Source organism: Carcharodon carcharias, chromosome 31 (genome assembly GCF_017639515.1).
Source record: "Carcharodon carcharias isolate sCarCar2 chromosome 31, sCarCar2.pri, whole genome shotgun sequence".
Classification (NCBI taxonomy): domain Eukaryota; kingdom Metazoa; phylum Chordata; class Chondrichthyes; order Lamniformes; family Lamnidae; genus Carcharodon; species Carcharodon carcharias.
This window is the reverse complement of record NC_054497.1, coordinates 23,547,179-23,573,386: the sequence shown is the minus strand read 5'-3', so window position 1 is coordinate 23,573,386 and position 26,208 is coordinate 23,547,179. Positions and strand designations below refer to the sequence as shown.

Genomic DNA, 26,208 nt, shown 5'->3' with positions numbered 1-26,208 from the left:
GGATAGAATTGAAAAGTTATGCTCAACTTGTACTGAACCTTGACTAGGTCTCAATTGTACAGTTCTGGTTATAAAGGCACTGGAGAGGGTTCATAAAAGATTTACAATGATGATACCAGAACTGAGGTTACACCTATCAGGAAATGATGAACAAATGGGTCTCTTTGGCGAAGACTCTGGGGGTGGGGAGAGCTGTGAGGCAAGAGTGGGATTAGTGTTTATATCTTCAAGCACTTTTTGGAAACCTATCTTTTCACTGGCTTTTATGGAACATGAATCGGGCCTTAAAGATCAGTCAGTTAGGCCATGCCCACCATGAAAAAAAAAACAAAGATTTAAAAAGTGCCTCGCAGCCAACACTCAGTCACAGCTCCACGTCAGCCATCGCTGCCTCAGAGCTTGCGACCCAGATTGCATCTTCTGGGAAGCCTGGATTTAAGGGGAGGCTGCAAAAGTGATATGGTAGCAGGGAATAGAGGGTTATGCTGATAGATTTAGTTGTGGAAGGTTGGGAGGAGAGGAGGCTCAAGTGGAGGATAAATGCCAGCATGGACTGGTTAGACCAAATAGGATATATACAGTACAGAAATAGGCTATGTATAAATCTGCAATTCTATATTGTCCAAGTTGCACAGAAGAGCCAATATCACAGCTGTTGCAGTAATATAGCAGAAAGACATGAGGGATGAAGTTGGTTTTGGCTGGATTTATTGCTGTGCATGACAAGACACTGCCATAAATGATTCTAGCTCCTCGGACAACACAGCCCCATTCAGACAACATGCTAAGCGTATCTTTTGACCAAAGAGATCACTTAACAAAAGCATTTAACCCTGCACCAATTAAACAAAACATGGAGCCTTAAAAGAAACTGAAAGCAAGCTCATATTAAGATACAAACGTGAACAATCACTGGAGTCAAGACAGTATCCATTCCACACACACCACCATTGGAAATGCATCGCGGGTAAATTGCTCCTGCACCAACACGCCCACCAACACGCCTGCTTTAAAAGCCAGGGACTATATTGGCTGAGAAAAGCACAAACACCAATATCCCACTGCAACTCTACCACCTCCTTGAGGCAATGGTAAAGTAGGGCTCTGTGTGATAAGCCATTTACACAGGTCACGTTCCAGCCTGATGATTTATTCTCTCTCAAGTGGGAAGTGTGAGGAGGGGTAGAGAGAGAATCAGAGTTTGGAAAAATTATCAGACAACCATAAGTATTCGAGGCCCCTCGTTTGAATCAATGTCTCTCTGGGAAAACAGAGAGGAAAGGTTTTTCCAGAACAGGCAGAAAAAAGAATCACCGTTCTGGTCCTAAAGGGAACCAAGTTGAAAAAATGTTCTCAATTGGATGCAGCCCATATAAACCATCAGAATGGACACTGTCTTTTTTCCCTCCAACACACTATGTACAACACATGCATAACATGGTCATTGATCGATCACATTTCCCCTTCAGTGTTCATGTCTTTTCATAGCCAGAGAGAGCAGGAGGGGGCTTCAGATACTAGAATATGTACAGTTAGTAGTTCCTATGGTTTTCAATCCAATGACAGCAGCTCACAAACACAGCAGAAACCTGAAAGATAAAAATGGAGAGAGTATTTCACTCTTTTGTTCTGTTTATAAAGCTTTTAACCTCTTCCCAATTTATTCATGGCAATGGGACTACAACCATCCGTGGCAGACATTAATCCTGAACAGCCAAAGCCACAGAACACTTTTGATTGCTACTTGGAGTATAGTGGTTTTGTCACTGCACTAGCAAACCAGAGAACCTGTATGAGTTATACAGCAAAGAGCTCAAATCCAACCATGGAAGTTCAGAATTTGGTTTTAAAAAGCTGGTATCAGTAAAGACTGCTATATAAATCCATTAATATCCTGGTTTGCTAATATTCTTTAGGGAAGGAAACCTGCTGTCCTTACCCAGTCTGGAGTACAAAACCTACAGCACAGAAGCAGGTCAATTGGCATTTATGATCCACAAGTCTCCTCCACCCCTTTTCATCTAACCTGCATAACCTCCTATTCTGCTCTCCTTACACATCTACGCTATTCACAGCAACTACTCTTTGTTCCACATTCTATTTGGTTTTAAGAAATTTCTCCTGAACTTTCTATTAGATTTATTTATCATCTCTAGTTTGGATTCCCCAAGTTGAAACATTTTCTTCACTTCTACCCTATTACTATCATATCGGGTCATCTCTCAGTCTTTGAGAGAAAGCAGCCTGTTCAACCTTTCTTGATAGTTATAACCTCTGGCATCTTCTTTGTGAATCTTTTTTGCTCTTTCGCCAGTGTCTCTATATTCATTTTAATAATAGAGACTAGAACTGCGCACAGTACTCCATGTGTGGTCTAACCAAAGTTCTATAAAAGATATAATATCATTTTCCAGCTTTTCAACTGTAGCCCTGTAGGAAATATGTTTGTTTTTTTAATGTTATTCTCTGTTGCTACTTTTAATATGACATCACTCCATACTAATATCGTCTGCTGTCTGAGGTGGCTCAGCAAAACACTTGCACCTAAAACCACTAGAAGACCCACCATCTTCACAACGCAACAAGAAATAAGCACTGGGGATAATAGTTCCCTGGTGCATTCTCCATGGCAACACCTCGACCAATCAGATGACTTGCCAACCAGTCAGTAACCTATTCTCATGCAGCATAAATTGTTGCTCCCTTTGAAATTTTGCACTCTTGTGTCTGTCCTGGTGAGTGCAAATGAAAAACTTCGAGACCTTGGCTTTTTTTTTTAAAGCTATACTAATGGTCTCAGGATGTCCTAATGTGTTTTCACCCAATTAAATTGTTTTTGAAGCGTAGTCACTGTTGTGTAGGAGTTCTTGTAGCACAGTGGTAGTGTCTCTACCTCTGGGCTAGAAGCTCTGAGTTCAAGTCCCACTTCAGGATATGATTGCCACAGAAAGTGCATTCATAATATGGCCAAACTGGCTGATTATCAGCCTGTAAATCCTTCCAATATGCCTGCTAGCAGGCATTAAGAGTAGGAGAGTTTCCTGGTCAGCCATATTACAGAAGGCATTTGCAAACTACTGCAGTACTTTGCCAAGAATAATCATGGACCTAAGTAAGAAGAGTGGAATAGGAGGTTATGCAGGTTAGATGAAAAGGGGTGGGAGGAGACTTACATGGATCATAAATGCAAAATGACCTACTTCTATGCTGTAGGTTTCGTATCCCAGAGTGGGTAAGGACAATAGGTTTCCTTCCCTAAAGGATATTAATGAACCAGGATATTAATGGGTTTAATATAAAAGCAAAATACTGCGGATGCTGGAAATGTGAAACAAAAACAGCTGGAAAAACTCAGCAGGTCTGACAGCATCTGCGGAGAGGAATACAGTAAACGTTTCGAGTCTGTATGACTCTTCTTCAGAACTAAAGAAGCTGTTTGAGGGGGATGGGTCAGATAGAGCTGGATGGAGGGCCAGTGATAGATGGAGGCAAAGGAGAGATTGCCAAAGATGTCATAGACAAAAGGACAAAGGGGTTTTGATGGTGGTGGTATTAGCTAAGGAATGTGCTAATGGTGACATTAAGGGTAGAAAGCAGGACGAGCAAGCGACAGATAGCCCTAGTGGGGGTGGAGTAGGGGGAAGGGGTTGAAATGGGTAATTATAGCAATTATAGAAATATTAATGGATTTATATAGCAGTGTTTACTGATACCAGTTTTTAAAAACCAAATACAAATTCTGAACTTCCATGGTTGGATTTGAGCTCTTCGCTGCATTACTCATACAGGTTCTCTGGTTTGTTAGTGCAGTGACAAAACCACCAAAATCCAATTAGCAATCAAGTCAATGGTCATCAACATCCTCTTAGGGCATGGTGTCTGAAGGAGTCGTTGTCCCTGTTGTAATTTGGAAATATGGCAACCAATTTGCACACAGCAAGCTCTCACAAACACCAATGTGATAACAACCAGATCATCTGTTTTTAGTGGTGTTGGTTTAGAGATTAGCCAGGACATGAAGGATAACTCCCCAACTCTTCTTCAAAATAGACCATGGGATCTTTTGCATCCACCACAGAGCACAGACAGGCCTCAGTTGAACATTTTATCCAAAAGTTGGCACCTCAGACTGTGCAGCACTCCTTCAGTACTGCACTGTACTCAGTCAGCCTGCGTTTTATGCTCAGATCCCTGGAGTGAGGCTTGAGCCCATACGGTATTGACTTAGAGGGGAAAGGATGTCCCACTGAGTAAATAGTTGCCAGCAACTGTAGGTGGGGTAATAAATTCTAGCCTTTTCAGTGACACTGGCTCATTGAGGACTGGGATTTTTCTTTTGGCTGACCCCACAAGCCTTCCTAATGAAAGCATGGTTCGGGCTGGAGAAGGATCAGAAAGCTTTCAAACTCTGTACTAGCTAGGCCATGTGGGCTTAGGTGGTTCAACTTCAGCAAGTGCTCACCTGGGGATCAGCCCCAACAACCTGAGCTCTATGAACTTGAGTGAATGGACTGTGTACCTTTGGGGAGAAATAGTGGATTCCCCATCTGACAAACAGAAAGTCTCGCTGTTTGGGTTCCTCAGCAATTTGGTTTGGAGATTAACACAAGTAAAGACTACCTGATGATCAATAAACACAAAAGTCCAACTTCCCCGAGCTCTGGGACTTGTTTCTGCACTGGACAGTACAGTGAGTCACTGTTTGCTTCTTGACTCTCCTAGTAGTGTAGAGTTGGTCCTGAGGGTGAATGGGGTTTTATGAAAAATATGTTGTGATTGCTTCAGATAACTTCACTCACCCAACCAATGAAAATCAATGCAAGTAACGGGATGGGTTAGCTTTGGTGATGGCACTGGTCCCAGTGCTAAGGCTCTGTGTTAGATGATGGAACCCAAACTGTCCATGATGGACTGAAACATTCACTGAGAAATAATCAACCTTTGAATAACTCTAAATAAAATGGAGAAGGATTAACTGAAGGGAATGTTGCTAGCTTAAGAGAAAATCGTGTAACAGGAGGGAGGAGAGTGATCATTCTTTGGACTGTTACTTGATGGGATTTGCATCATTTAGTTTTTTGATTAGGCTGCAGGGTCAGTAATTTGGTGTTTGATTTTTGCTGCCAGAATCCTGCAGCAGTTTACAGCTGCATACGTAAAATTACAGAGAATCTAGAGCTCAGCACAGGCCATCTGCTCTGTGGTACTCTTTGTATTCCACACAAGCCTCCTCCCACTCCAAATATCTCTTCCCACTCCACTACTGTTTCCATGCTCTCCATATCATTCTATTCCCATAAATGCAGCAATGCTATCTTACTCCATGTAGCAGCAAGTTCCACAACCTTAACACACATGTAAGCCCCCTTATTCTGGACATCCAGTTTCTCCACATCAACTCTATCAAACCCCTTCATCATATTAGACTTCTAGCCTCGTACCACTTTTTCAAACCCTAGGCTAGCATGAAAAAGAAAGTTTTGAAGTATGTTAATTAAACATCCCTAATTTTTTTTTTAATTATAAAGATATTGTGCCAGTGTTGTAATCTGTGTCCGCAGCCTCCTACTCTCTGAGCCCGTGGTCCTCGCTGAGCTGTGAGAATGAAGACTATCATAGGTAGTTTTGGGACTAGTTAGAACTAGCTTTACTTTTTTAATCTGATGATTAAAAATTATGATGATTCCTTTAACCAATGTATTAAAGGAAATCAGTCACAACTAAAACCTTGGTTGAGTTATATATGTATTAAATTATGCATGGCTTCATCATGTAGCTTTAACAATGTAAATGTTCAGAGTATCAGTTTATGTAACTCAATGTCATCCAAATTTCCTATTGCCTGCGTCAGCACATAGGAATGATAATGAGAATGAATAGAGGCTTTCACAGCTATCGCCCCAAGCTCCAATTAAAATAGGCCAACAACTGATATCACAAGGTCAGAGCCAACCATCAAGCCAAAGACAAGGCGGCCTGATGGCCAGAAAGGATTAAAAGTTAAGATCTGCAATGCTTCAAACACACAGAAAGAATAGAAGATCCCCCCCCACCCACCCAGGCGAAACCAAGTGTTGAAGAACAAAGAACTTCTCCATGAGGTCTGAACAAAGACCAGAGGAAGACTGTCAACTGCAACCAAACCTCGACTGGAAAGGGCTGAAAGAGCCTAAAGTTTGTTAACCATAATTTTACTTACCAATTTTTTTTAATGCTTTGATGGGATGTGAATGTCAGTGGCAAAGTCAGCATTTGTTACCCATCCATAATTGCCTTTGAACTGAGTGGATCAATAGGGCTTTTCACAGTATAGTTAAGAGTCAACCACATTATTGTGGATCTGAAGTCGGATGTAGTCTAGGTAAGGTTGGCAGATTTCCTTCCCTAAAGGAAGATTAGTGAACCAGAGGGGTTTTTAACGACAATCGATGATAGTTTCATGGTCACCATTACTGAAATCAGCTTTCAATTCCAGATTTTATTAAACAAATTTAAATTCCACCAGTTGTCGTGTTGGGAACCCCAGAACATTAGCCTGGGCCTCTGGGTTACTAGTCCAGTGACATTATCACTATGCCCATTGTCCCCCCCCTAACTTTCTGGAATTGCTATCCAAGTGTCCTGTTGCCTTAATTGGTTTTAGTCCTGTAGGGACAAGAGTTAAGGATAAATTCACCTTCACCACACACCACGCAAATCGTGCTGGAACATTGTATGTTTTTTAAAGCAACATTGGCAATGGCCTGGGAGGAAGTCACTGACTTGTCCTCTTGGTCAGGGAATAGAGCACAGGATAGTATTAGAGTAGTGGTAACAGTAACAATATCACTGAGAACAAGTGCTTGAAGGCTGTGGCTGACCAAAACCATGTTTTTTTTTAAATTCGGTCATGGGATAAGGGCATTACTGGAAGGCCAATGTTTACTGCCCTTCCCCAATATCCTTGAGGTAGTGGTGACCTGTCCTCTTAAACCATTGTAGTCCATGTGGTAAAGTAGGGAGTTTCAGGATTTTTCTCAGTGCCAGTAGAGGAACTGCGTTATATATCCAAGTCAAGATCATGCGGGGCTTGGAGAGGAACTTGCAGGTGGTGTTGTTCCCATACATCTGCAGCACTCGTCCTTCTAGCTGGCAGAGGTTGTGGATTTGGAAGGAGCTGTCAAAGAAGCACTGCTGCAACTTGCCAAGGCATCCTGTAGATGGCACACACTGCAGCCACAGTGCACTGATGGTGGAGGGAGTGAATGTTTAAGGCAGTGGATGAGGTGCCAATCAAGGTATCCTACTGAGCTTGTGTTGTTGTAGCTGCACTCCAGTGCATACAAGTGGAGAACATTCCATCACACTCTTGACTTGTGCCTGTAAATGACAGAAAAGCTTTGGGGAGTCAAGAGGTGTGTCAATTGCCACAGAATTCCCAGCATCTGACCTGCTTTTATAACTACAGTAATTATATGGCTGCCCCTGTTCAGTTCCTGGTCAATAGTAACCCTTAGGATGTTGAAGATGGGGAATTTGGCCATGATAATGCCATTTAATGTCAAGGGTAAATGGTTAGATTCTCTCTTGGTGGAGATGGTCATTGCTGGGCACTTATGGCATGAACGGCACTTGCCACTTATCAGCCCAATCCTGAATGTTGTCCAGGTCCTGCATGATGACAACGATGGCATGTAGGCAAACAGCTTCAGTGTCGAAGGAGCTGTGAATGCAACTGAATATCATAATCTCAGGAAATACATTTCTACTTCTGGCTATGATGGAAGGAAGGTCATTGATGAAGCAGCAGCAGTAAACTGTTGGGCCCAGGACTCTGAGCTGAGGAATTCCTGCACAATTGACCTGGGGTTAAAAATGATTTTTGGTTCCCAAAAACCATAACCATTTTCCTTGGCGCTAGATATGACCTAGCTCGTTTTCCAGAAGAGTTCACCTGATTCCCATTGGTTTCAATATTACTGGGGGTCCTTGATGCCACACTGTCAAATGCTGCCTCAATGTGAAGTGTAGTCACTGTCAACTCACCTCTCGAGTTCAGCTTTTTTGTCCATGTTTGTACCAAGTCTGTAATGAGTTCTGGAACCGAGTGGTGCTGGCAGAACCCAAACCAAGAATCAGTGAGCAGGTTATTACTGTGTTAGTGCTGCTTGATAGCACTGTCAACGACACCTTCCATTATTTTGCTGATGATTTAGAGTTCATTGATGGGGAGGTAACTGGCCAGATTGGATTTGTCCTGCTTTTTGTGGGCAGGACATACTTGGGCTACTTTCCATATTGTTGGGTAGATGCCAATATTGTAGCTGTACTTGAATAGCTTGACTAGAGATATGGCTAATTCTGGAGCACAAGCCTTCGGTACTACTGCCAGGATGTTGTTGGGGAAGCATAGCCTTTGCTGTACCCAGCTGTGTCTTGGTATCATAGAGTGAGATAAATTGGCTGAAGACTAGCTCCTCTGATAGTGGGATCTTAGAATGGTGACATGGATCATACACTCAGCACTTCTGGCTGAAAAGGATTGCAAATGCTTCAGCCTTGTCTATTGCACTCTCATATTGGGCTCCACCATCACTGAGGATGGGAGTGCTCACAGAGCCTCATCCACCAGTTAGCTATTTAATTTTCATCACCCATGACTGAAGTGGCAGTGACCCATTGGCTATGTGATTGCTTAGCTCTGTCTAGCACTTACTGTTTAGCATGCATGAGGTCCTGTGATGTAGCTTCACCAGATTAGCTCCTCATTTTCATGTATCTGATGCTGCTCCTAGCACTCTTTTCTACACTCCTCCTTGAACCAGGGTTGGTCTCCTGGTTTGATAGCGATGGAAGTCTGATAGGTATGCCAGGCCATGAAGTTACAAATTATGATCGAATACAATTCTGCTGCTGATGATGACCTACAGGGCTGCGTGGGTGCCCAGATTTGAGTTGCTAGATCTATTCTGAAACTATTCCACACATCCTCCCCATCCCTTCCTGAAGGCACAGTGTAATGCTAGAGTACAGATCCTAGATCAGAGATTCCCAAACTATGGGTCACAACCTTCCAGTCGGAAGGTTGCTGTGGAGCTACCAAGTTTTAACAGCTGTGAGGCCCCTTTATTTTAAGGTGGGCATGGCCTAACTGACTGATCTTTGAGGCCTTATACCTGCTCCAAAAAAGCTAGTGAAAAGGTAGGTTTTTTAAAAAATTCCTAAACCGTAAACACATCCTACCCACCCTGCCTCAAAGCACCCAACACCATCCCACCCACCTCACAGGTTTCAGTGAAGTGTCACGGCAATTTTCAAGCCTCGAAATGGGGTCACAGTGGGGAAGAGTTTGGGAAGCATTGTCTTAGATCATGCTGGCCTCCAACTGGCTGAACCCTCCCCTCCTTTCCCCTATCTGTTGTTCAGTTTACAGTCAAGATTGCCAGATTGTGATCAGCACTCAGGACACGAGTTACAGTTTCTTGTCATCAGTTGCAATCAGCAAACTTTAGTACTGGCCCCTGAGTGGACCATGAATATAGAAAAGCATCCTAAAGCCAATTATAAAAACAGACACCCACTGTCTCTGGGCCAGTCTGACATCAGGCCACCGATTTCCACCACCCAGTTAAAGGTGGAGTTGTACATCTCACATCTGTCTAATGAAAAAGCTCCAACGGTTTGTGATGTCACCAAAAGGAAATTTATGGAAACATTTCTATACCCATCAGTTAATCATCATCATCGTCATCGACTGGGACAAAGATGTCATGTTCCTCCAGTAATGAGGCGAAGCTCTTGCTGATCTGAGTGCCCATGTAGAGAAATGGGACGACAACAACAAAGACTTTCATGAGACCAAAGGAAGTCTGTGGAGGAGAAAACAAAAGTTTAAAACATATCCTTGTATGGTTTCCCCCCCCCCAACTCTACAGGTGTCAACTCGGTGCAGTTTCATTATGATGGTATGTCACAGGCATGCTAAGATAATGTTAATTGCCTATTTGACAGCTGAGCCTGACCTCACCTTCAAGCAGAAACAAGGAGGTGTCAGCGGTGGCTCAGTGGCTAGCAATTTAACCACTGAGCCAGAAGGTTGTGGGTTCAGTCCAACCCCAGAAACAAGAGCCCAGAATCTAGACTGACACTCCAGTGTAGTACCGTAGGTGCGATGTACTGTCAGAGGTGCTATCTTTCAGATGGGACACTACAAAGAGGCCCTGTCTGCTCCCTCTGGTGGATGTAAAGGTCCCTTGGCCCTATTTGGCAGAGGAACAAGGGAGTTCTCTCTGGGTCCTGGTTTCTTGACATCCCTCAGCCAACATCACTAAATCACATTATCTGGTGATTATCACGTTGCTATTTGTGGGCACTTGTTGTGCACAAATAATCTGCCGCATTACAACAGTGTAAACTTCTATGGTTCTTTTTTAAAAAAAATATAAAACCTCCTCCTTTACTGTCTCTCTATGTCTTTCACTCTCTAATCCTGCCTGGCTCCTCTATTACTTTTCCCTTCACTCTCTTGGTACGCTGCTCATACTTTTGCTCGTCAAGTTCTCTGACTCAGTTTCCCTTCTCTTTCAATGAGAAAGCTGGTCCAGGCATTCACTTTGAATAACTTCTCATGAGATTACCAGCAGCGCCAGTTAGAAAGGCTATGGGGACAATTATTACAAACATTTTTTTGTTATAAAGTAAATCCATGCAAACAAGTCTTTACTCAGTCACCTTCTTGGACATTTCTCCTCCAGCCATACTAGGAAGGGTGGTGTCACTGACTACTGTGGAGAGTATTGACCAACACTCAGAGTGGAGGCTCTGATATTCTGTCAGAGAACATTTGGAGTGAATGTGTGTGCACCATTAGTATGTTAGTGAGGGAAATAAATCTGAATCTGCTACAAAAAGCACATGTGGACAGAACTGGGGTGGGTTCTGATTCCCCCCCCAATTATCAATCCTCTAGTTTTCCCTTTGGTTAGCTTCTATTAGTGGGCTTATATTTCAACTCTTTCTTGGACTCGAACGCAAGTTCTGTCGAAGGGTCATGAGGACTCGAAACGTCAACTCTTTTCTTCTCCGCCGATGCTGCCAGACCTGCTGAGTTTTTCCAGGTAATTCTGTTTTTGTTTTCTATTAGTGTCAATACGGTTGACCAATGCACTCATATCATATTACCAAAGTGACCTCAGCATTTCAGTATTCAATGTAGTTAATGTATGTAACACAGGATGAAGTCCATAGTAACTACAGAACATAACCTTGCTGGATTATGCAAATGAAAAGGATTAGGGCAGCGCTTGACAAATTATTTTCCATTGTGACCCCATTTTAACTAACCACCACCTTCTCAAGGGAAATTAGGGATGGGCTTCAAAGGCTGGCCTTACTAGCGAAGCCCGCATCCCAAAATGAGAAAATTAACATAACCCCTGGCGCTGACAAAAACCAAAGAGTAATAATATGTTGGTAGTTTTGGGGTGTCTAGAATTTGTTTTACTTTATTTTAATCTAATATAGATACATTCACCGGGAGACAGTGGAGCAGTGGCAATGTCACTGGACCAGTAATCCAGAGGTCCAGGCTAACAGTCTGGGAGCATGGGCTCAAATCCCACCATGACAGCTGGTGAAATTTAAAAATTTAAATTCAATTAAGAAATCTGGAATATAAAGCTAGTCTCAGTAACAGTGACCATAAAACTATCATCAATTGTCATAAAAAAAACCCATCTGGTTCACTAATGTCCTTTAGGGAAGGAAACCTGCCATCCTGCTGGGTCTGTGACTCCAAACCCACAGCAATGTGGTTGACTCTGAAATGGCCTAGCAAACCACTCAGTTTAAAGGCAACTAGGGATACACAACAAATGCTGGCCTTGTTTTCAACGCACACTTCTCATGAAAGAATAAATGAAAAAAAAGCTACAGGAATCAGTTTGATTTTATATTAATGCATTAAAAGAAACCTGCCACAGTTAATCTTAAAACCCTGATTGAGTTATATGAGTTCTCTTATGTATTAAATTCTGCATGTCTTGATTGTGTAGCTTGAATGTAGCTTTAATAATGCAGATGTTCAAAGAATCAGTTTCCGTAACTCAATGTAATACAAATTTCCTATTGCCTGTATCAGCACAAAGGAATGAGAAGTAGAATGAATACAGGCTTTCACAGCTGTCCTATCATCTTAAGTCCCAATTAAAATCTATCTATATCTCGCGTTTGCAGCTCCGGGACTTCTGGCTGGATCTTGTTTGCATCCTGAAGTAGTTCACCCAGTTTCTAAGCCCCACAGTGGGCAGGTGGTTAGGGTGCAGCCTCCCACTGTTTCTGAATCTTCTGCTCCACAGCCTCTTCCCCTTAACCTGGGCCTGTCACTAGAAAGAAGCCCCCAGGGCTGAAAACGTGGGATATGGAGGCTGTAATCCAGAATTGCGGCCTTCACCAGGTGGATCAGAAGCCTCCCCCTCTCTCCCCATCCTGATCCCTGGAAACTTCTGGGGCTCAGAAACTGTTTAAACGGCTTCAGGATCCAAATAAGATCCAAGTGGCACTGTGTCTCCCGGAAATGACATAATTGGTTTTAAGTTCATATGCGCTGATGGGTATCAGCAGCGGTCTTGCATGACCATCTTACATTGGCAGCCTGATCTTTCCAACAGCCTTACTTACAGAAGTACCAAACCGCCCTGGACCCCACAGGCCCCTTCATGGCCAGGCCACCACCACTGAAAACCGACACCATTCATTATAATGTAGCTGAGATTCGGGCTCTGCCACTTCCTTCCTGGGTAGCCAGTTGTGCTGTGTCAAAACATATTCCTTAATGTGTCAGTCTTATCCTATTTGGCAAAAATCTGCATCTGACTTATGAAGAACTTTTATTATAAAGACAAAATATACCAGTCTGAATTAGCAGCCAGGTCAAATTAGTTTTAGAATATTAATTCATCTGAACAAGGTTGTTCTAATCTATTTCCTAAGAGTACTTTGGTTGATGAATAACTCTTTTCACATTAATTGCATGTTCGATTCTCAATATGCTGATATTGCATTGTTTAATAAGTTTCTTGCACCTTCTGAGTTTTTTTTTCATTTTTTTGCAATGGACAAGTAAGTATTGCATCTTGCATTTTAAAGCTAATTACACTAACATCTCACTGAATAAAGAAAAAAATGTTCATGATTTGAGCTTTTTTAATGCAAAGAATTCTGTAATTTTGTTTTTTTGCTGGAGATTAGAAGTCAACCTTTATACGCTCTCTCCCACGCACAAGTTTAAACATTTAATTCTCCTTTGCCTTGACAAATTAATAACTTACACAGTGCAGAATCTACCTCATTAACTTTGGGAATTCCCAGTTTTGACACATCTTCATTTACATCCTCTGCAGCCACTATTTTCAAGTCTTTCAGATATAAGACGACTCCTGCATCAGGCTCAGGCTTCACAGCTCTCTCTCTTTCCCCCACCCCACCCCAAAACTGCCCCCATCCCTACCAATCCCTGGAGAGACTCAGGCTGCACTGCTCCACACCCCCTAGGCCTGTTGAACCCTGCCGAGACTCAGGCTCCGCTGTTCCCCCTGCCTCTAACTGACTCTGCAGCGCCACAAACCACCAACATAACCTCTCCTGCTCCCTCCTCTCCAGTGCTTCTAAATTGATATTACTGAGACAGTACAGGCCGAAATGATTTAATTGCTTACCTTTGTCCTACTGACTCTCTAGAAAAAAGGAATAAGCCGTTTAACTGGATTACAAGATAATACAGATTAATTTAAAGGTGTACCAGCTGCCTCTGTGCAAAGCAGAAAGAGGGAGAAAAAGAATGAAACAGAAAGACATAACAAAGGGCAAGAGACGTGTGTGAAAACCACACAAGAGAGACAGACAGAAACAAAGAAATGAGGAAGACGGAGTAGATGATATTCTGAAAGATGAAGAGAAAAAATGGTCTATCCATTGTCTTAAATGAGGGAAGTGAAAGTAGTATTGCCAAGTTTGCGGATGACACAAAAATAGGTGGGAAGGCAAGTGGTGAGGATGAGACAAGGTGTCTACACGGGGATATGAATGGGCAAAAACTTGGCAGTTGGAATATAATGTGGGAAAATGTGGGTTTATGCATTTTGGCAGGAAGAATAGAGGAGCTGAATATTATTTAAATGGAGAAAGACTGCAAAAGTCTGCAGAACAGAGAGATTTGGGAGTCCTTGTGCATGAATCCCAAAAAGCTAACATACAAATTCAACAGGTAATCGGGGAGGCAAATGGAATGTTGGCCTTTATTTCAAAGGGAATGGAGTATAAAAATAGGGAAGTCTTGCTAAGACTATACAAGGCAGTAGTTAGGCAATGCCTAGAATATTGTGAACAATTTTGGTCCCCTTATTCCAAGGAAAGATATATTGGCATTGGAGGCAGTCCACAGATGGTTCATTAGATTGATCTCGGGTATGGAAGGATTTTTTTATGAGGAGAGTTGAGTAGGTTGGGCCACAACTCATTGGAATTTAGAAGAATGAGAGGCGACCTTATTGAAACATATAAGATTCTTAAGGGGCTTGACAGGGTAGATGCTGAGAGGTTGTTTCCCCTTTTGGGAGAGTCTAGGACCAGAAGGCATAATCTCAGAGTAAGGGATCACCCATTTAAAACAGATGAGGAGGAATTTCTTCTCTGAGTGCAGTCAATCTGTGGAATTATTTACCACAGAGGGCTGTGGAGGCTGGGTTGCTAAGTATATTCAAGGCTGAGATAGCCAGGTTTTTAATCAGTAAGGGAATCAAGGGTTATGGGGAAAAGGCAAGAAAGTGGAGTTGAGGATTATCAGATCAGCCATGATCTCAATGAATGGCAGAGCAGACTTGATGGGCTGAATGACCTACTTCTGCTCCTACGTCTTATGGTCAGTAGTATTGACTGCAGTACAATTCTGGGGACCACCTTTTAGTAACGATGTCAGAGCTTTGGAGAGGGTGCAGAGGAGATCTACTGGAATGGTATCAGGGATAAGGGACTTCAGTTAAGCAGTGAGACAGGTGAAGCTGCAATTGCTCACCTTAGGAGAAGGTAAAGGGAAGATTCGATGGAGGTGTCCAAAAATTATTCAAGGGTTTGATAGGAGTAAATAAGGAGAAACTGTTTCCACTGGCAGGAGAGTCAGTGACCAGTTGACACAGATTTAAGATATAGGTAACTGGCAGAAAAACCAGACAGATGAGGAGAAATGTTTTTACTCTTGAGTTGCAATGATCTGGAATGCTCTGCCTGAAAGGGTGGTGGAAACAGATTCAATAGGAACTTACAAAAAACACTTGAATAAACATATTGTGGGGAAAATTTTGTAGAGCTATGGGGAAAAAGAAGGGGAATAGGACTAACTGAATCATTCTCTCAGAGAAGCAGCACAGCCTGAAAGGACTAAATGGCCTCCTGGTAGCGTTAAAGATTCTGTGAACTAAAGAGGATGATATGAGCGGAAAGAAAGACTATTATGGGGATTTGTTTAAAAATAAAACCTGATGTTGATAAACAGTGCATGGATCAAAAAGAATTTCCATCCTGTTTACCACACATACACAAGAGAATTTACAGCAGAATGAAGCCATTTGCCCCATTGGTCTATGCCAGTGTTTATGTTCCACATAAACCTTCTCCCACTTTCTTCATCTAACCCATCAACACTTCCTTCTATTCCATTCTCCCTCATGTATTTATCTAGCTTCCTCTTAAATGTAGCTATGCTAATTGCCACAACCACTCCCTGTGGTAGCAAGATGCACATTTTCATCTTTCTCAGGGTAAAGATGTTTCTCCTGAATTTCCTATTGGATTTATTAGTGACTATTTCATATTTATGGCCCATAGTTCCGGACTCCCCTGCAACTGGAAGCATCTGGTCTATGTTTATCCTATCAAACTCCTTCATTTTTTAAAGACTTTTATTAAGTCAACCCTCAGCCTTCTCCTCTAGAAAAAGCAGTCTCAACCTGTTGTCTTTCCTGATAGTTATAACCTCTCAGTGCTGGTATCAACGTTGCCAATTTTTAGTGCTCTTTCTCCAGTGCCTCTACAGCCCTTTCTTTTACTCATTCATGAGATGTGAGCGTCACTGGGTAGGCCAGCATTTATTGCCCATCCCTGATTGCCCTCATTCAGAGAGCATTTAAGAGTCAACCACATTGCTGTGGGTCTGGAGTCACATGCAGGCTAGACCGGGGTAAGGACAGCAGATTTCCTTCCCTAAAGTGCATTACAGAACCAGATGGGTACACCCACAGTGCTGTTAGGAAGGGGGTTCCAGGATTTTGTCCCAGCGACAGTGAAGGAACACAATAGGTTTCCAAGTCAGGATGGCGAGTGACTTGGAGGGGAACTTCCAGGCAGTGGTGCTGCCCTTGTCCTTCTAGATGGTAGTGGTCATGCGTTTGGAAGGTGCTGTCTAAGGAGCTTTGGTGAATTCCTGCAGTGCATCTTGTAGATGGTACACACTGCTACTACTGTGCATCGGCAATGAAAAGAGTGAATGTTTGTGGATGGGGTGCCAATCAAGCAGGCTGCTTTGTCCTGGACGGTTTCAGGTTTATTGAGTGTTCTGAAAGCTGCACTCATCCAGGCAAGTGGGGAGTATTCCATCACTCTCCTGACTTGTGCCTTGTAGTTGGTGGACAGGCTTTGGGGAGTCAGGAAGTGAGTTACTCGTTACATGGTTCCTGGTCTCTGATCTGCTCTTGTAGCCATAGTATTTATACGGCTAGTCCAATTCAGTTTCTGGTCAAATGGTAACCCACAGGATGTTGATAGTGGGGGATTCGGTGATGGTAATGCCATTGAACGACAATGGGCAGATTAGATTCTCTCTTGTTGGAGATGGTCATTGCCTGGCACGAATGTTACTTGCCACTTGTCAGCCCAAGCCTGGATGTTGTCCAGGTGTTGCTGCATTTCGACATGGACTGATTCAATATCGGAGGAGTCACAAATTGTGCAATCATCAGCGAACATCCCCACTTCTGATGGAAGGAAGGTCATTGATGCAGCAGAAGATGGTTGTAAAATTGAGACCAGAACAGTGGAGAGTAATCTCCAAATGTTGCTCTAACCAACATAACTGCCCTGCTTTTCAAAGGTCACTGATATAAAGCGAATGGGGAAAGAACCAATGGCCATGAAGAAAAACTTTATTTATACACAGTAAATGCTTAGGATCTGGAATGCACTGCCTGACAGTATAAGGCAGATTCAATCATGGCTTTCAAAAGGGAACTGAAAAATTATTTGATGAGAAACAAGACGAAGGAGTATGGGGAAAGGGCAGAGGAGTGAGACTGGATGAGGTACTCTTGCAGAGAGCCGGCATAAACACAATGGGTTGAATGGTCTCCTTCCATAATCAATCATTCCGTGTGCCCGAATACTTCATTTACTGCAGCATTCTTTGATCATTTCATAGTTCTTTTCCTTACTAATGTTTTTTCAACTTCTTTCCTAAGCTCTTTGTATTCCCTTTGGTCATCATGTCCTTCATTGTGTATGCTTTTTTCTTCCGTTTCCATTACCCTCTTTACTCATCCAGGGTGACAGATTATCGAGCAACATTGAGATCAATAATTACAGATCAGAAGTTAAAACCCCATTTTGCTGAAAGCAGCTGGTCGGTGATGATTCTCCTTTTCTCATTTCTCACGACCCCCCGCACCCGCACCCATCGTTTGTTCGCTTCTTCCCTGCCCATCTCCATTTGCCTGGCACCAACATTTCCATCTGTCATTCCGAACCGCTGAGCCCACTTGACGCCTAACGCCTACCGGCAAATCCCCATGCGTCAGTGGCCAACTCGGACGTCAATCAGGGCTTCCTGCACGCTGATTGGCCTGGGCACGCTTTCAATCAAACCGGTTCCCACCCCCCCTACTCCCCACGCCCCCCGCCCCCGCCCCAACCGTCTTCCGGACACACCGCTCCCCTCACCTTGACAGGTCTGGGTAAAATGGCTCCCGATTTTGTCATCACCACGTTTCTGAAAGAGTTGAGTTGAATCCCAGCTTTAGTTCGGGGATTCAGAAGGCCCCGGGTTACCTCAGTGCTCAGGGATCGTCCGAGCCCAAACACACGCCACCCGACCGCCGCCATATTTATGAGGTTGGAAGATCGCTGGCTGTTGACGTCACAGATAGTTAAAAGAAGCCGCACGACCTTTGACCCCGGCCGCCCAAAAGCCATGGCAACCCGTTACCATGGTCCCATCATCAACATTTCCGATAGCAATTTACCAAGTAACATGCAGAGTCTTCAAACCCAACTGTATTGAACGGCTTGGGTGGTGCCTTTCATATTGATTGATAGACTTTTTTTGTTAGATAAGGTGGGTGGATGGAGCTAAGACATGGCCTGATTGAATGGTAGAACAGGCTCGAGGGGCTGAATGGTCTCCTGCTCCCATGTCAGGGTAGATTGCACAGGAGGGACTGAATGGCCTCGCGTAGTGTACCATTTTATATGATCTGTGGGACCAAGGTAACAGTCTGTCAAGGGAACCTGGAAACCGGAGTCAAGGGTTTCACAACCTCCTTCTAAAATCATCATACAATCAGGCAGAGTGGACATGATTTAGTTGAAAGGGAAATTATGTTTGAAAAATTTATTAGGGTTCTCTGAGGATGTAACAAGCTGGGTGGATAAAGGGGAATCAGTAGATGTAGTGTATTCGGATTTCCAAAAGGCATTCAATAGGTTTCACATAAAAGTTACTGGAAAAGATAAGGGCTTATGGTGTTGGGGGTGATATATTAACATGGGAAGAGGATTGGCAAACTAACAGGAAACAGAGTTGGGATAAATGGGATAAGTGTGAAGTAGGAAGAACATGGAGGGACAATATAAAATAAAGGGTACAGTTCTAAAGAGAGTACAAGAGCACAGGGTCCTGGGTGTATATGTGCAGAAGCCATTGAAGGTGACAGGACAAGTTGAGAAAGTGGCTAATAAAGCATAGAGCATCTTAGACTTTATTAATAGGGGCATAGAGTACAAAAGCAAGGTGGTTATGTTGAACTTGTACAGAACAATGGTTCAACCTCAACTAAGGTGCCACATATTAGGAAAGATGTGAAGGTATTAGAGTACAGAAAAGATTCACGAAACTGGTTCCAAGTATGAGAAACTTCAGTTACATAGATAGATTGGTGAGGTTGGGACTGTTTTCCTTGGAGAAGAGAAGATTGAGATAAGATTTCATAGAGATATACAAAATCATGGGGCAGATTTAAACTAAATTGGTAGGGGGATGGGATCCTGAAAAATAGTTCAGAGGGGAGAGAAGCTGAGATGGAATTAGAAGTTAAAACGTTAGTAAGTCTGGAAGGCAGAAGAAACATAAGCTAGATGAGAAAGAAGTGAGTTTAGCAAGGCTAACTGGAATATATTTTAATGCAAGGAGCCTGCAGAATAAGAAAGACGAGCTGGGGGCACACATAGGCACATGGGAGTATGATATCATAGCTATGACCGAGACTTAGCTAAAAGGGCAGGATTGGCAGCTCAACATTCCTGGTTATAGGGTATTCAGACAGGATAGAGAAGGGTATAGAGGAGGAGGAGAGGGGTCACAATATTGATCAAGGAATCAGTTATAGCAGTGAGGAGGGATGATACCTTGGAAGGATCATCAAATGAGGCCATACGGGTAGAAGTAAAAAACACAAAAGGGGCAAAAATGCTATTGGGTGTGTGCTATAGGCCCCCAAACAGTCAAGGAGAGATAGAGGATCAAATATGTAATCAAATTTCAGAGAAGTGTAAGAATAATAAGGCAGTAATAATAGGGACTTTAACTACCCAAATATTAACTGGGATAGTTTTAGTGTGCAAGGTAGGGATGGAGCAAAAAATTCCTAAGTTGCATCCAGGAGAACCTTTTTAGCCAGTATGTAGAAAGTCCAACAAGGGAGGGGGCAGTTCTGGACCTAATATTCGGAAATGAGCCCGGGCAGGTGGAAGGCATATCAGTAGGGGAGCATTTTGGAGATAGTGACCATAACTCAGTTAGATTTAGGATAGTTATGGAAAAGGATAAGGTTGGGCCGGGAATAAAAGTTCTAAACTGGGGAAAGGCTAATTTTACTAAGATGAGATACAATTTGGCCCTAGTGGACTGGGAGCAGCTACTTGCAGATAAAACTGTGTCAGAGCAGTGGGAGGCATTCAAGGAGGAAATAGCGAGAGTACAGGGAAAATATGTTTCCATAAAGACAAAGCAAGTCCAGAGAACCCTGGGTGTCAAGGGATATAAAGGCTAGGATTAAGAAAAAAAAGAGAAGCTCATGGCAGATACCGAAGGCTCAATATGGCAGAAGAGTATAAAAAGTGCAGAGGGGGTGGACTTAAAAAGGAAATTAGGAAAACTAAGAGAGTGCATTAGAAAGCATTTGTGGGTAGAATAAAGGAAAACCCAAAGAGGTTTTTAAAATATATAAAGAGCAAGAGAATAACTAGGGAAAGAGTAGGGCCAATTAGTGACCATAGAGGTAATCTGTGTATGGACCCGGAAGAATTGGGTACAGTCTTCAATGAATGCTTTGTATCAGTCTTCACAATGGAAAAGGATGAGGCAGGTATAGACATCAGGGTGGAGGACTGTGAAATTTTAAAGGAAATTAACATAGAGAGAGAGGAGGTACTAGCGGGTTTAACAGCCTTAAAAGTGGATAAATCTATAGGCCTGGATGAGATGTATCCCAGGCTGTTGAGGGAGGTAAGGGAAGAGATATCAGGGGCCCTGGCAGTAATTTTCAAATCCTCTCTGGCCACAGGTGAAGTGCCAGAGGACTGGAGGACTGCTAACGTTGTCCCATTATTAAAAAAGGGAGGAAGGGATAGACCAGGAAATTACAGGCCAGTTTAACCTCGGTTGTGGGGAAGTTACTAGAAAGAATTCTGAGGGGCAGAATATATCTGCACTTGGAGAGACACAGATTAATCAGGGATAGTCAGCTTGGATTTGTTAAGGGAAGGTCGTGTTTGACAAATTGGATCAAATTTTTTGAGGAGGTAACTAGGAATGTTGATGAGGGTAATGTATTTGATGTGGTTCCATGAATTTTAGCAAGGCTTTTGATAAGATCCCTCATGGCAGACTGGACAAGAAAGTAAGAGCCCATGTGATCCAAGGCAAAGTGACATGTTGGATCCAAAATTGGCTGAGAGGCAGGAAGCAGAGGGTGATGGTAGACGGATGTTGCTGTGACTGGAAGTCTGTTTCCAGTGGGGTTCCACAGGGTTCGGTGCTGGGGTCCTTGTTGTTTGTGGTCTACATAAATGACAGAAAATTAGAAACTAGGAGCAGGAGTAGGCCATTTGGCCCTTCGAGCTTGCTCCACCATTCAATATGATCATGGCTGATCATCTATCTCAATGCCATATTCCTGCTTTCTCTCCACATCCCTTGATGCCCCTAATATCCAAAAAAGTATCAATTTCTTTCTTGAATATACTCAGTGACCCAGCCTCCATAGCCTTCTGTGGTAGAGAATTCCACAGGTTGACCACCCTCTGAGTGAAGAAATCTTTTCTCATCTCGGTCCTAAATAGCTGCCCCATATCCTGAGACTGTGGCCCCTGGTTCTAGACTCCCCAATCAGGGGAAACATCCTCCTTGCATCTAGTCTGTATAGCCCTGTTAGAATTTTATATGTTTCAATCAGATCCCCTCTCATTCTTCTAAACTCTAGTGAATACAGGCCCAATCGAACCAATCTCTCCTCATACAACAGTCCTGCCATCCCCAGTATCAGCCTAGTGAACCTTCGCTGCACTCCCTCTACGGCAAGTATATCCTTTCTTAGGTAGGGTGACAAAAACTGCACGCAATACTCCAGGTGTGGTCTCACCAAGGCCTTGTATAACTGCAGTAAGACATCCCTACTTCTGAACTCAAATCCTTTTGCAATGAAGGCCAACATACCATTTGCCTTCCTAATTGCTTGCTGTACCTGCCTATTCACTTTCATTGACTGGTGTACAAAGACACCCAGATCCACATTTCCCAATATATCACCATTTAAGTAATACTCTGCCTTTCAGTTTTTCACATAGAAGTGTATAACTTCACAATTATCCACATTTATACTACATCTGCCATGTGTTTGCCCACACACACAACTTGTCTAAATTGCCCTGAAGCCTCTTTGCATCCTCCTCACAACTCACAACCCTGTCCAGTTTTGTGTCATCAGCAAACTTGGAAATATTGCATTTGGTTCCCTCATCCAAGTCATTTATGTATATCGTGCATAGCTGGGGCCCAAGCATTGATCCCTGCAGTACACCATTAGTCACCGCCTGCCACCCAGAAAGACCCATTTATTCCCAATCTCTGTTTCCAGTCTGTCAACCAATTCTCAATCCATGCCAGTATATTACCCCCAATCCCATGTGGTTTAATGTTGCCCACTAGCCTCTTATGTGGGACTTTATCAAAAGCCTTCTTGAATTCCAAATACGCCACACCCATTGGTTCTCCCTTATCTATTCTACTAGTTACATCCTCAAAACACTCCAGTAGATTAGTTAATTATGGTCTCCCTTTCATAGATCCATGCTGACTTTGTCTAATCCCATTAATGCTTTCCGAGTGTTCTGTTAACATGTCTTTTATAATAGAATCTAGCATTTTCCCCACTACTAATGTTAGGCCAACTGGTCTGTAATTCTCTGTTTTTTCTCTCCCTCCTTTTTTAAATAGTGGCGTTACATTTGCCACCTTCCAAACTGTGGGAACTGCTCCAGAGTCTATAGGATTTTGGAAGATGAACGCCAATGCATCCAATATTTCCAGGGCCACTTCCTTTAGTACTCTGGGATGTAGATTAACAGGCCCTGGGAATTTTTCAGCCTTTTAAACCCTCATTAATTTCTCTAGCACCACTTTTTTACTACTACTGATTTGGATTTAAATGTAGAGAATATGATCAAGATGTTCGCGGTTGACATGAAAATTGGTAGGGTGGTACATAGTGAGGAGGATAGCTGTAAACTGCAGGAGAATATCAATGGACTGGTCAGATGGGCAGAGCAATGGCAAATGGAATTCAACCCAGAAAAGTGTGCGGTGATGTGCTTGGGGAGGGCTAACAAGGCAAAGGATTACACTATGGTGTAAAGTAGGATCCTGGAAAGTACTGAAGATCAGAGGGACCTCGGTGTGCACATCCACAAATCCTTGAAGGTAGCAGGGCAGGTAGGTAAGGTGGTTAAGAAGGCAGATGGGATACTTGACTTTTTTAGCCGAGGCGTAGAATACAAGAGCAGGGAGGTTTTGCTGGAACTGTATAAAATGCTGGTTAGGCCACAACTGGAGCACTGCATGCAATTCTGGTCACCACATTATAGGAAGGATGTGATTGCACTGGAGAGGGTGCAGAGGAGATTTACCAGGATGCTGCCTGGGCTGAAGGGTCTGAGCTATGAGGAAAGATTGGAATAGGCTAGGGTTGTTTTCCTTGGAGCAACGAAGGTTGAGACGGGACCTGTTAGAGGTGTATAAGATTGTGAGGGGCATAGATAGGGTGGATAGGAAGGCACTTTTACCATTAGTAGAGGGGTCAATAATCAGAGGGCATAGATTTAAGATAAGAGGTAGAAGGCTAAGAGGGGAAGTAAGGAGAATTTTTTTCACCCAGAGGCTGGAGGGAATCTGAAACTCAGTGTCTGAAAGGGTGCCTGAGTCAGAAACTCCCATTACATTTAAGAAGTATTTAGATATTTACTTGCATTGGTATAGCCTCCAGGGCTATGGGCCAAGCGCTGGAAAATAGGTTTAGTGTAGTCAGATCTTTGTTGACTGACGTGGACATGATGGGCCGAATGGCCTCCTTCTGTGCTGTAAATAACTGAGTTTATGAGTCATGAGCAGTCTGGACAGAGCAGACAGGGAGAAACTGTTCCCATTGGTGGAAGGTTCGAAAACAAGAGAGCACAGATTAAAGGTAATTGGCAAAATAAGCAATAGAGATATGTAGAAAAACTTTTTCCACCCAGTGAGCAATTGAAATCTGGAATGCACTGCCTGAGAGTGTGGTGGAGGTAGGTTCAATCAAAGTGCTATCTGAAAAGGGAGAAAGTTAGGGCTACGGGGAGAAGGCCAGGATTTAAAATTACTCCTTTGGAGAGGCAGCACAGACCCAACGGGCTTAATGGCCTTCCTCTGGTCTGTAACTATTCTGTGATTTGGTCATTTTCAGGTTGGAAAAATATAACTGGTGGAGTGTTGCAGAGATCAGTGCTGGGGCCTCAACTAACTACAATCTATATTAATGACTGGATGAAAGGACCAAGGGCTGAATTTTCCGTTTGTCGGACAGGCGGACCTGACCCAATCGTGGGCAGGCGTGGAGCTGATCGCCACCAGCGTTTGGGGCCGCACCGCCATTTTACGTGGGTAGGCCAATTAAGGCTATGCGCTCTTAAGGTTAGACGGGCAGGTCCTTTAATTGCTTAATTGGTCTTATCAATGGCCTCAATTGGCCATTGACAGGTCGGCGGCCCTGCAGCTGACTTTGCTGTGCTCCCGCCTTCCTGAAAATTTAAATGGGGTGGGGTGATGTCGGGTGTTCTGCCTGATGTCATCCTGCGTCATTTTACGTGTCGGCGAGCAGTCCCCACCTCCCGCTCACCGCAGTCTCAATCAATGGGTGGGAATCAGAAAGCTTTCCTATTAAATCTGGAGTCAGGCAGGGCTGCCCTCTCTCCCCTGTCCTGTTTGTGTGTTGTATAGAACCCTTTGCTGAGTCCATCAGGAAGGATCCAGGTATAAGAGGAGTGACGATCCTAGGCAGTGGAGACACTCAGGTCAAAGCCTCCCTGTACATGGATGATGTCGCCATCTTCTGCTCGGATCCGCTGTCGGTGCACAGACTAATCCACATCTGCGACCAGTTCGAACTGGCCTCAGGAGCCAAGGTAAATCATGGCAAAAACAAGGCCATGTTCTTTGGGAACTGGGCTGACCGATCCTTTGTTCCCTTCACCATCAGGGCTGACGGCCTGAAGATGCTGGGGATATGGTTCGGAGGGACTGGGGCATGCGTTAGAAACTGGAAGGAGCGAGTGTCTATGGTGGAAAGAAAACTGGACATGTGGGAGCGACACTCCCTCTCCATTGCGGGTAAGAACCTGGTCTTCAGGTGTGAGGCACTCTCGCTGTTGCTGTACGTGGCACAGATCTGGCCCATTCCAGACTCCTGCGCGATGGCGATCACCCGAGCCATCTTTCGCTTTATCTGGAGGTTGAAAATGGATCATGTCCGCAGGGATGCGATGTACAAGCCTCTAGATAAAGGGGGAAAAAATGTGCCCAACATCGCCCTCATACTGATGGCCACCTTTGTGTGTGGCTGCATCAAGCTGTGCGTAGACCTTCGGTATGCAAACACCAAGTGTCACTACGTGCTGAGGTTCTACCTGTCCCCGGTGTTGTGAAGGATGGGTCTGGCCACGCTGCCGTGGAACGCTCCAAGTAGTTGGACCGTGCCGTACCACCTGTCCCTCGTGGAAATATTTATGCAGAGAAATACCTTTGACCACAAGTCCATCAGGCAGTGGTCGGCACGTAATGTCTTAGAGGCCCTGAGGGAAAAGGAGATGGTGGATCCTGTGGGATGGTTCCCCGAGCAGACTGTCAAAGTCATTTGGCAGAATGCCTCATCGCCAGAACTTTCCAACAAGCACCAAGATGTAGCTTGGCTGGTGGTGAGAAAGGCCTTCCCCATCAGATCCTTCCTACACGCCAGGAGTCTCACCCCCTCTGCACGTTGCCCTTGAGGTGGCTGTGGTGGGGAAGAGACCGTTGTTCACCTCCTTGTGGATTGTGCCTTTGCAAAGAAGGTCTGGAGAGAGATGCAGTGGTTTCTGTCGAGGTTCATCCCGAGCAGTTCTGTGACACAGGACTCTGTGCTCTACAGGCTGTTCCCAGGGACACACACTGAGACAAACATCAACTGCAGCTGGAGGATCATCAACTCGGTGAAAGATGCTCTTTGGTTGCCTGAAACTTGTTGGTCTTCCAGCGCAAAGAGTTGTCCCCGACCGAGTGTTGCAGACTGGCACATTTCAAAGTCCAGGACTACGTGCTGAGGGACACACTAAAGCTTGGGGCAGCCGCAGCAAAGGCTCAATTGGGAAAGGTCTCTGTCTAAGACCTTTCAGCCATAGGGCACTGAG

At 43.8% G+C, this 26,208-nt stretch overlaps 1 protein-coding gene across 1 annotated transcript; it reads right to left on the bottom strand.

Moving 5' to 3' along the window:
* Positions 1 to 691: 691 nt before the first annotated feature.
* smdt1b (single-pass membrane protein with aspartate-rich tail 1b) lies at positions 692 to 18,148 on the bottom strand. The gene is made up of 3 exons (XM_041177674.1): positions 17,962 to 18,148; positions 9,704 to 9,848; positions 692 to 1,589 (listed from the first exon to the last, which is right to left on the bottom strand). The coding sequence occupies exons 1-2, from the start codon at positions 18,121 to 18,123 to the stop codon at positions 9,711 to 9,713; spliced, it is 300 nt and encodes a 99-aa protein (XP_041033608.1). The 5' UTR covers positions 18,124 to 18,148; the 3' UTR covers positions 692 to 1,589; positions 9,704 to 9,710.
* Between the last annotated feature and the right edge of the window lie 8,060 nt (positions 18,149 to 26,208).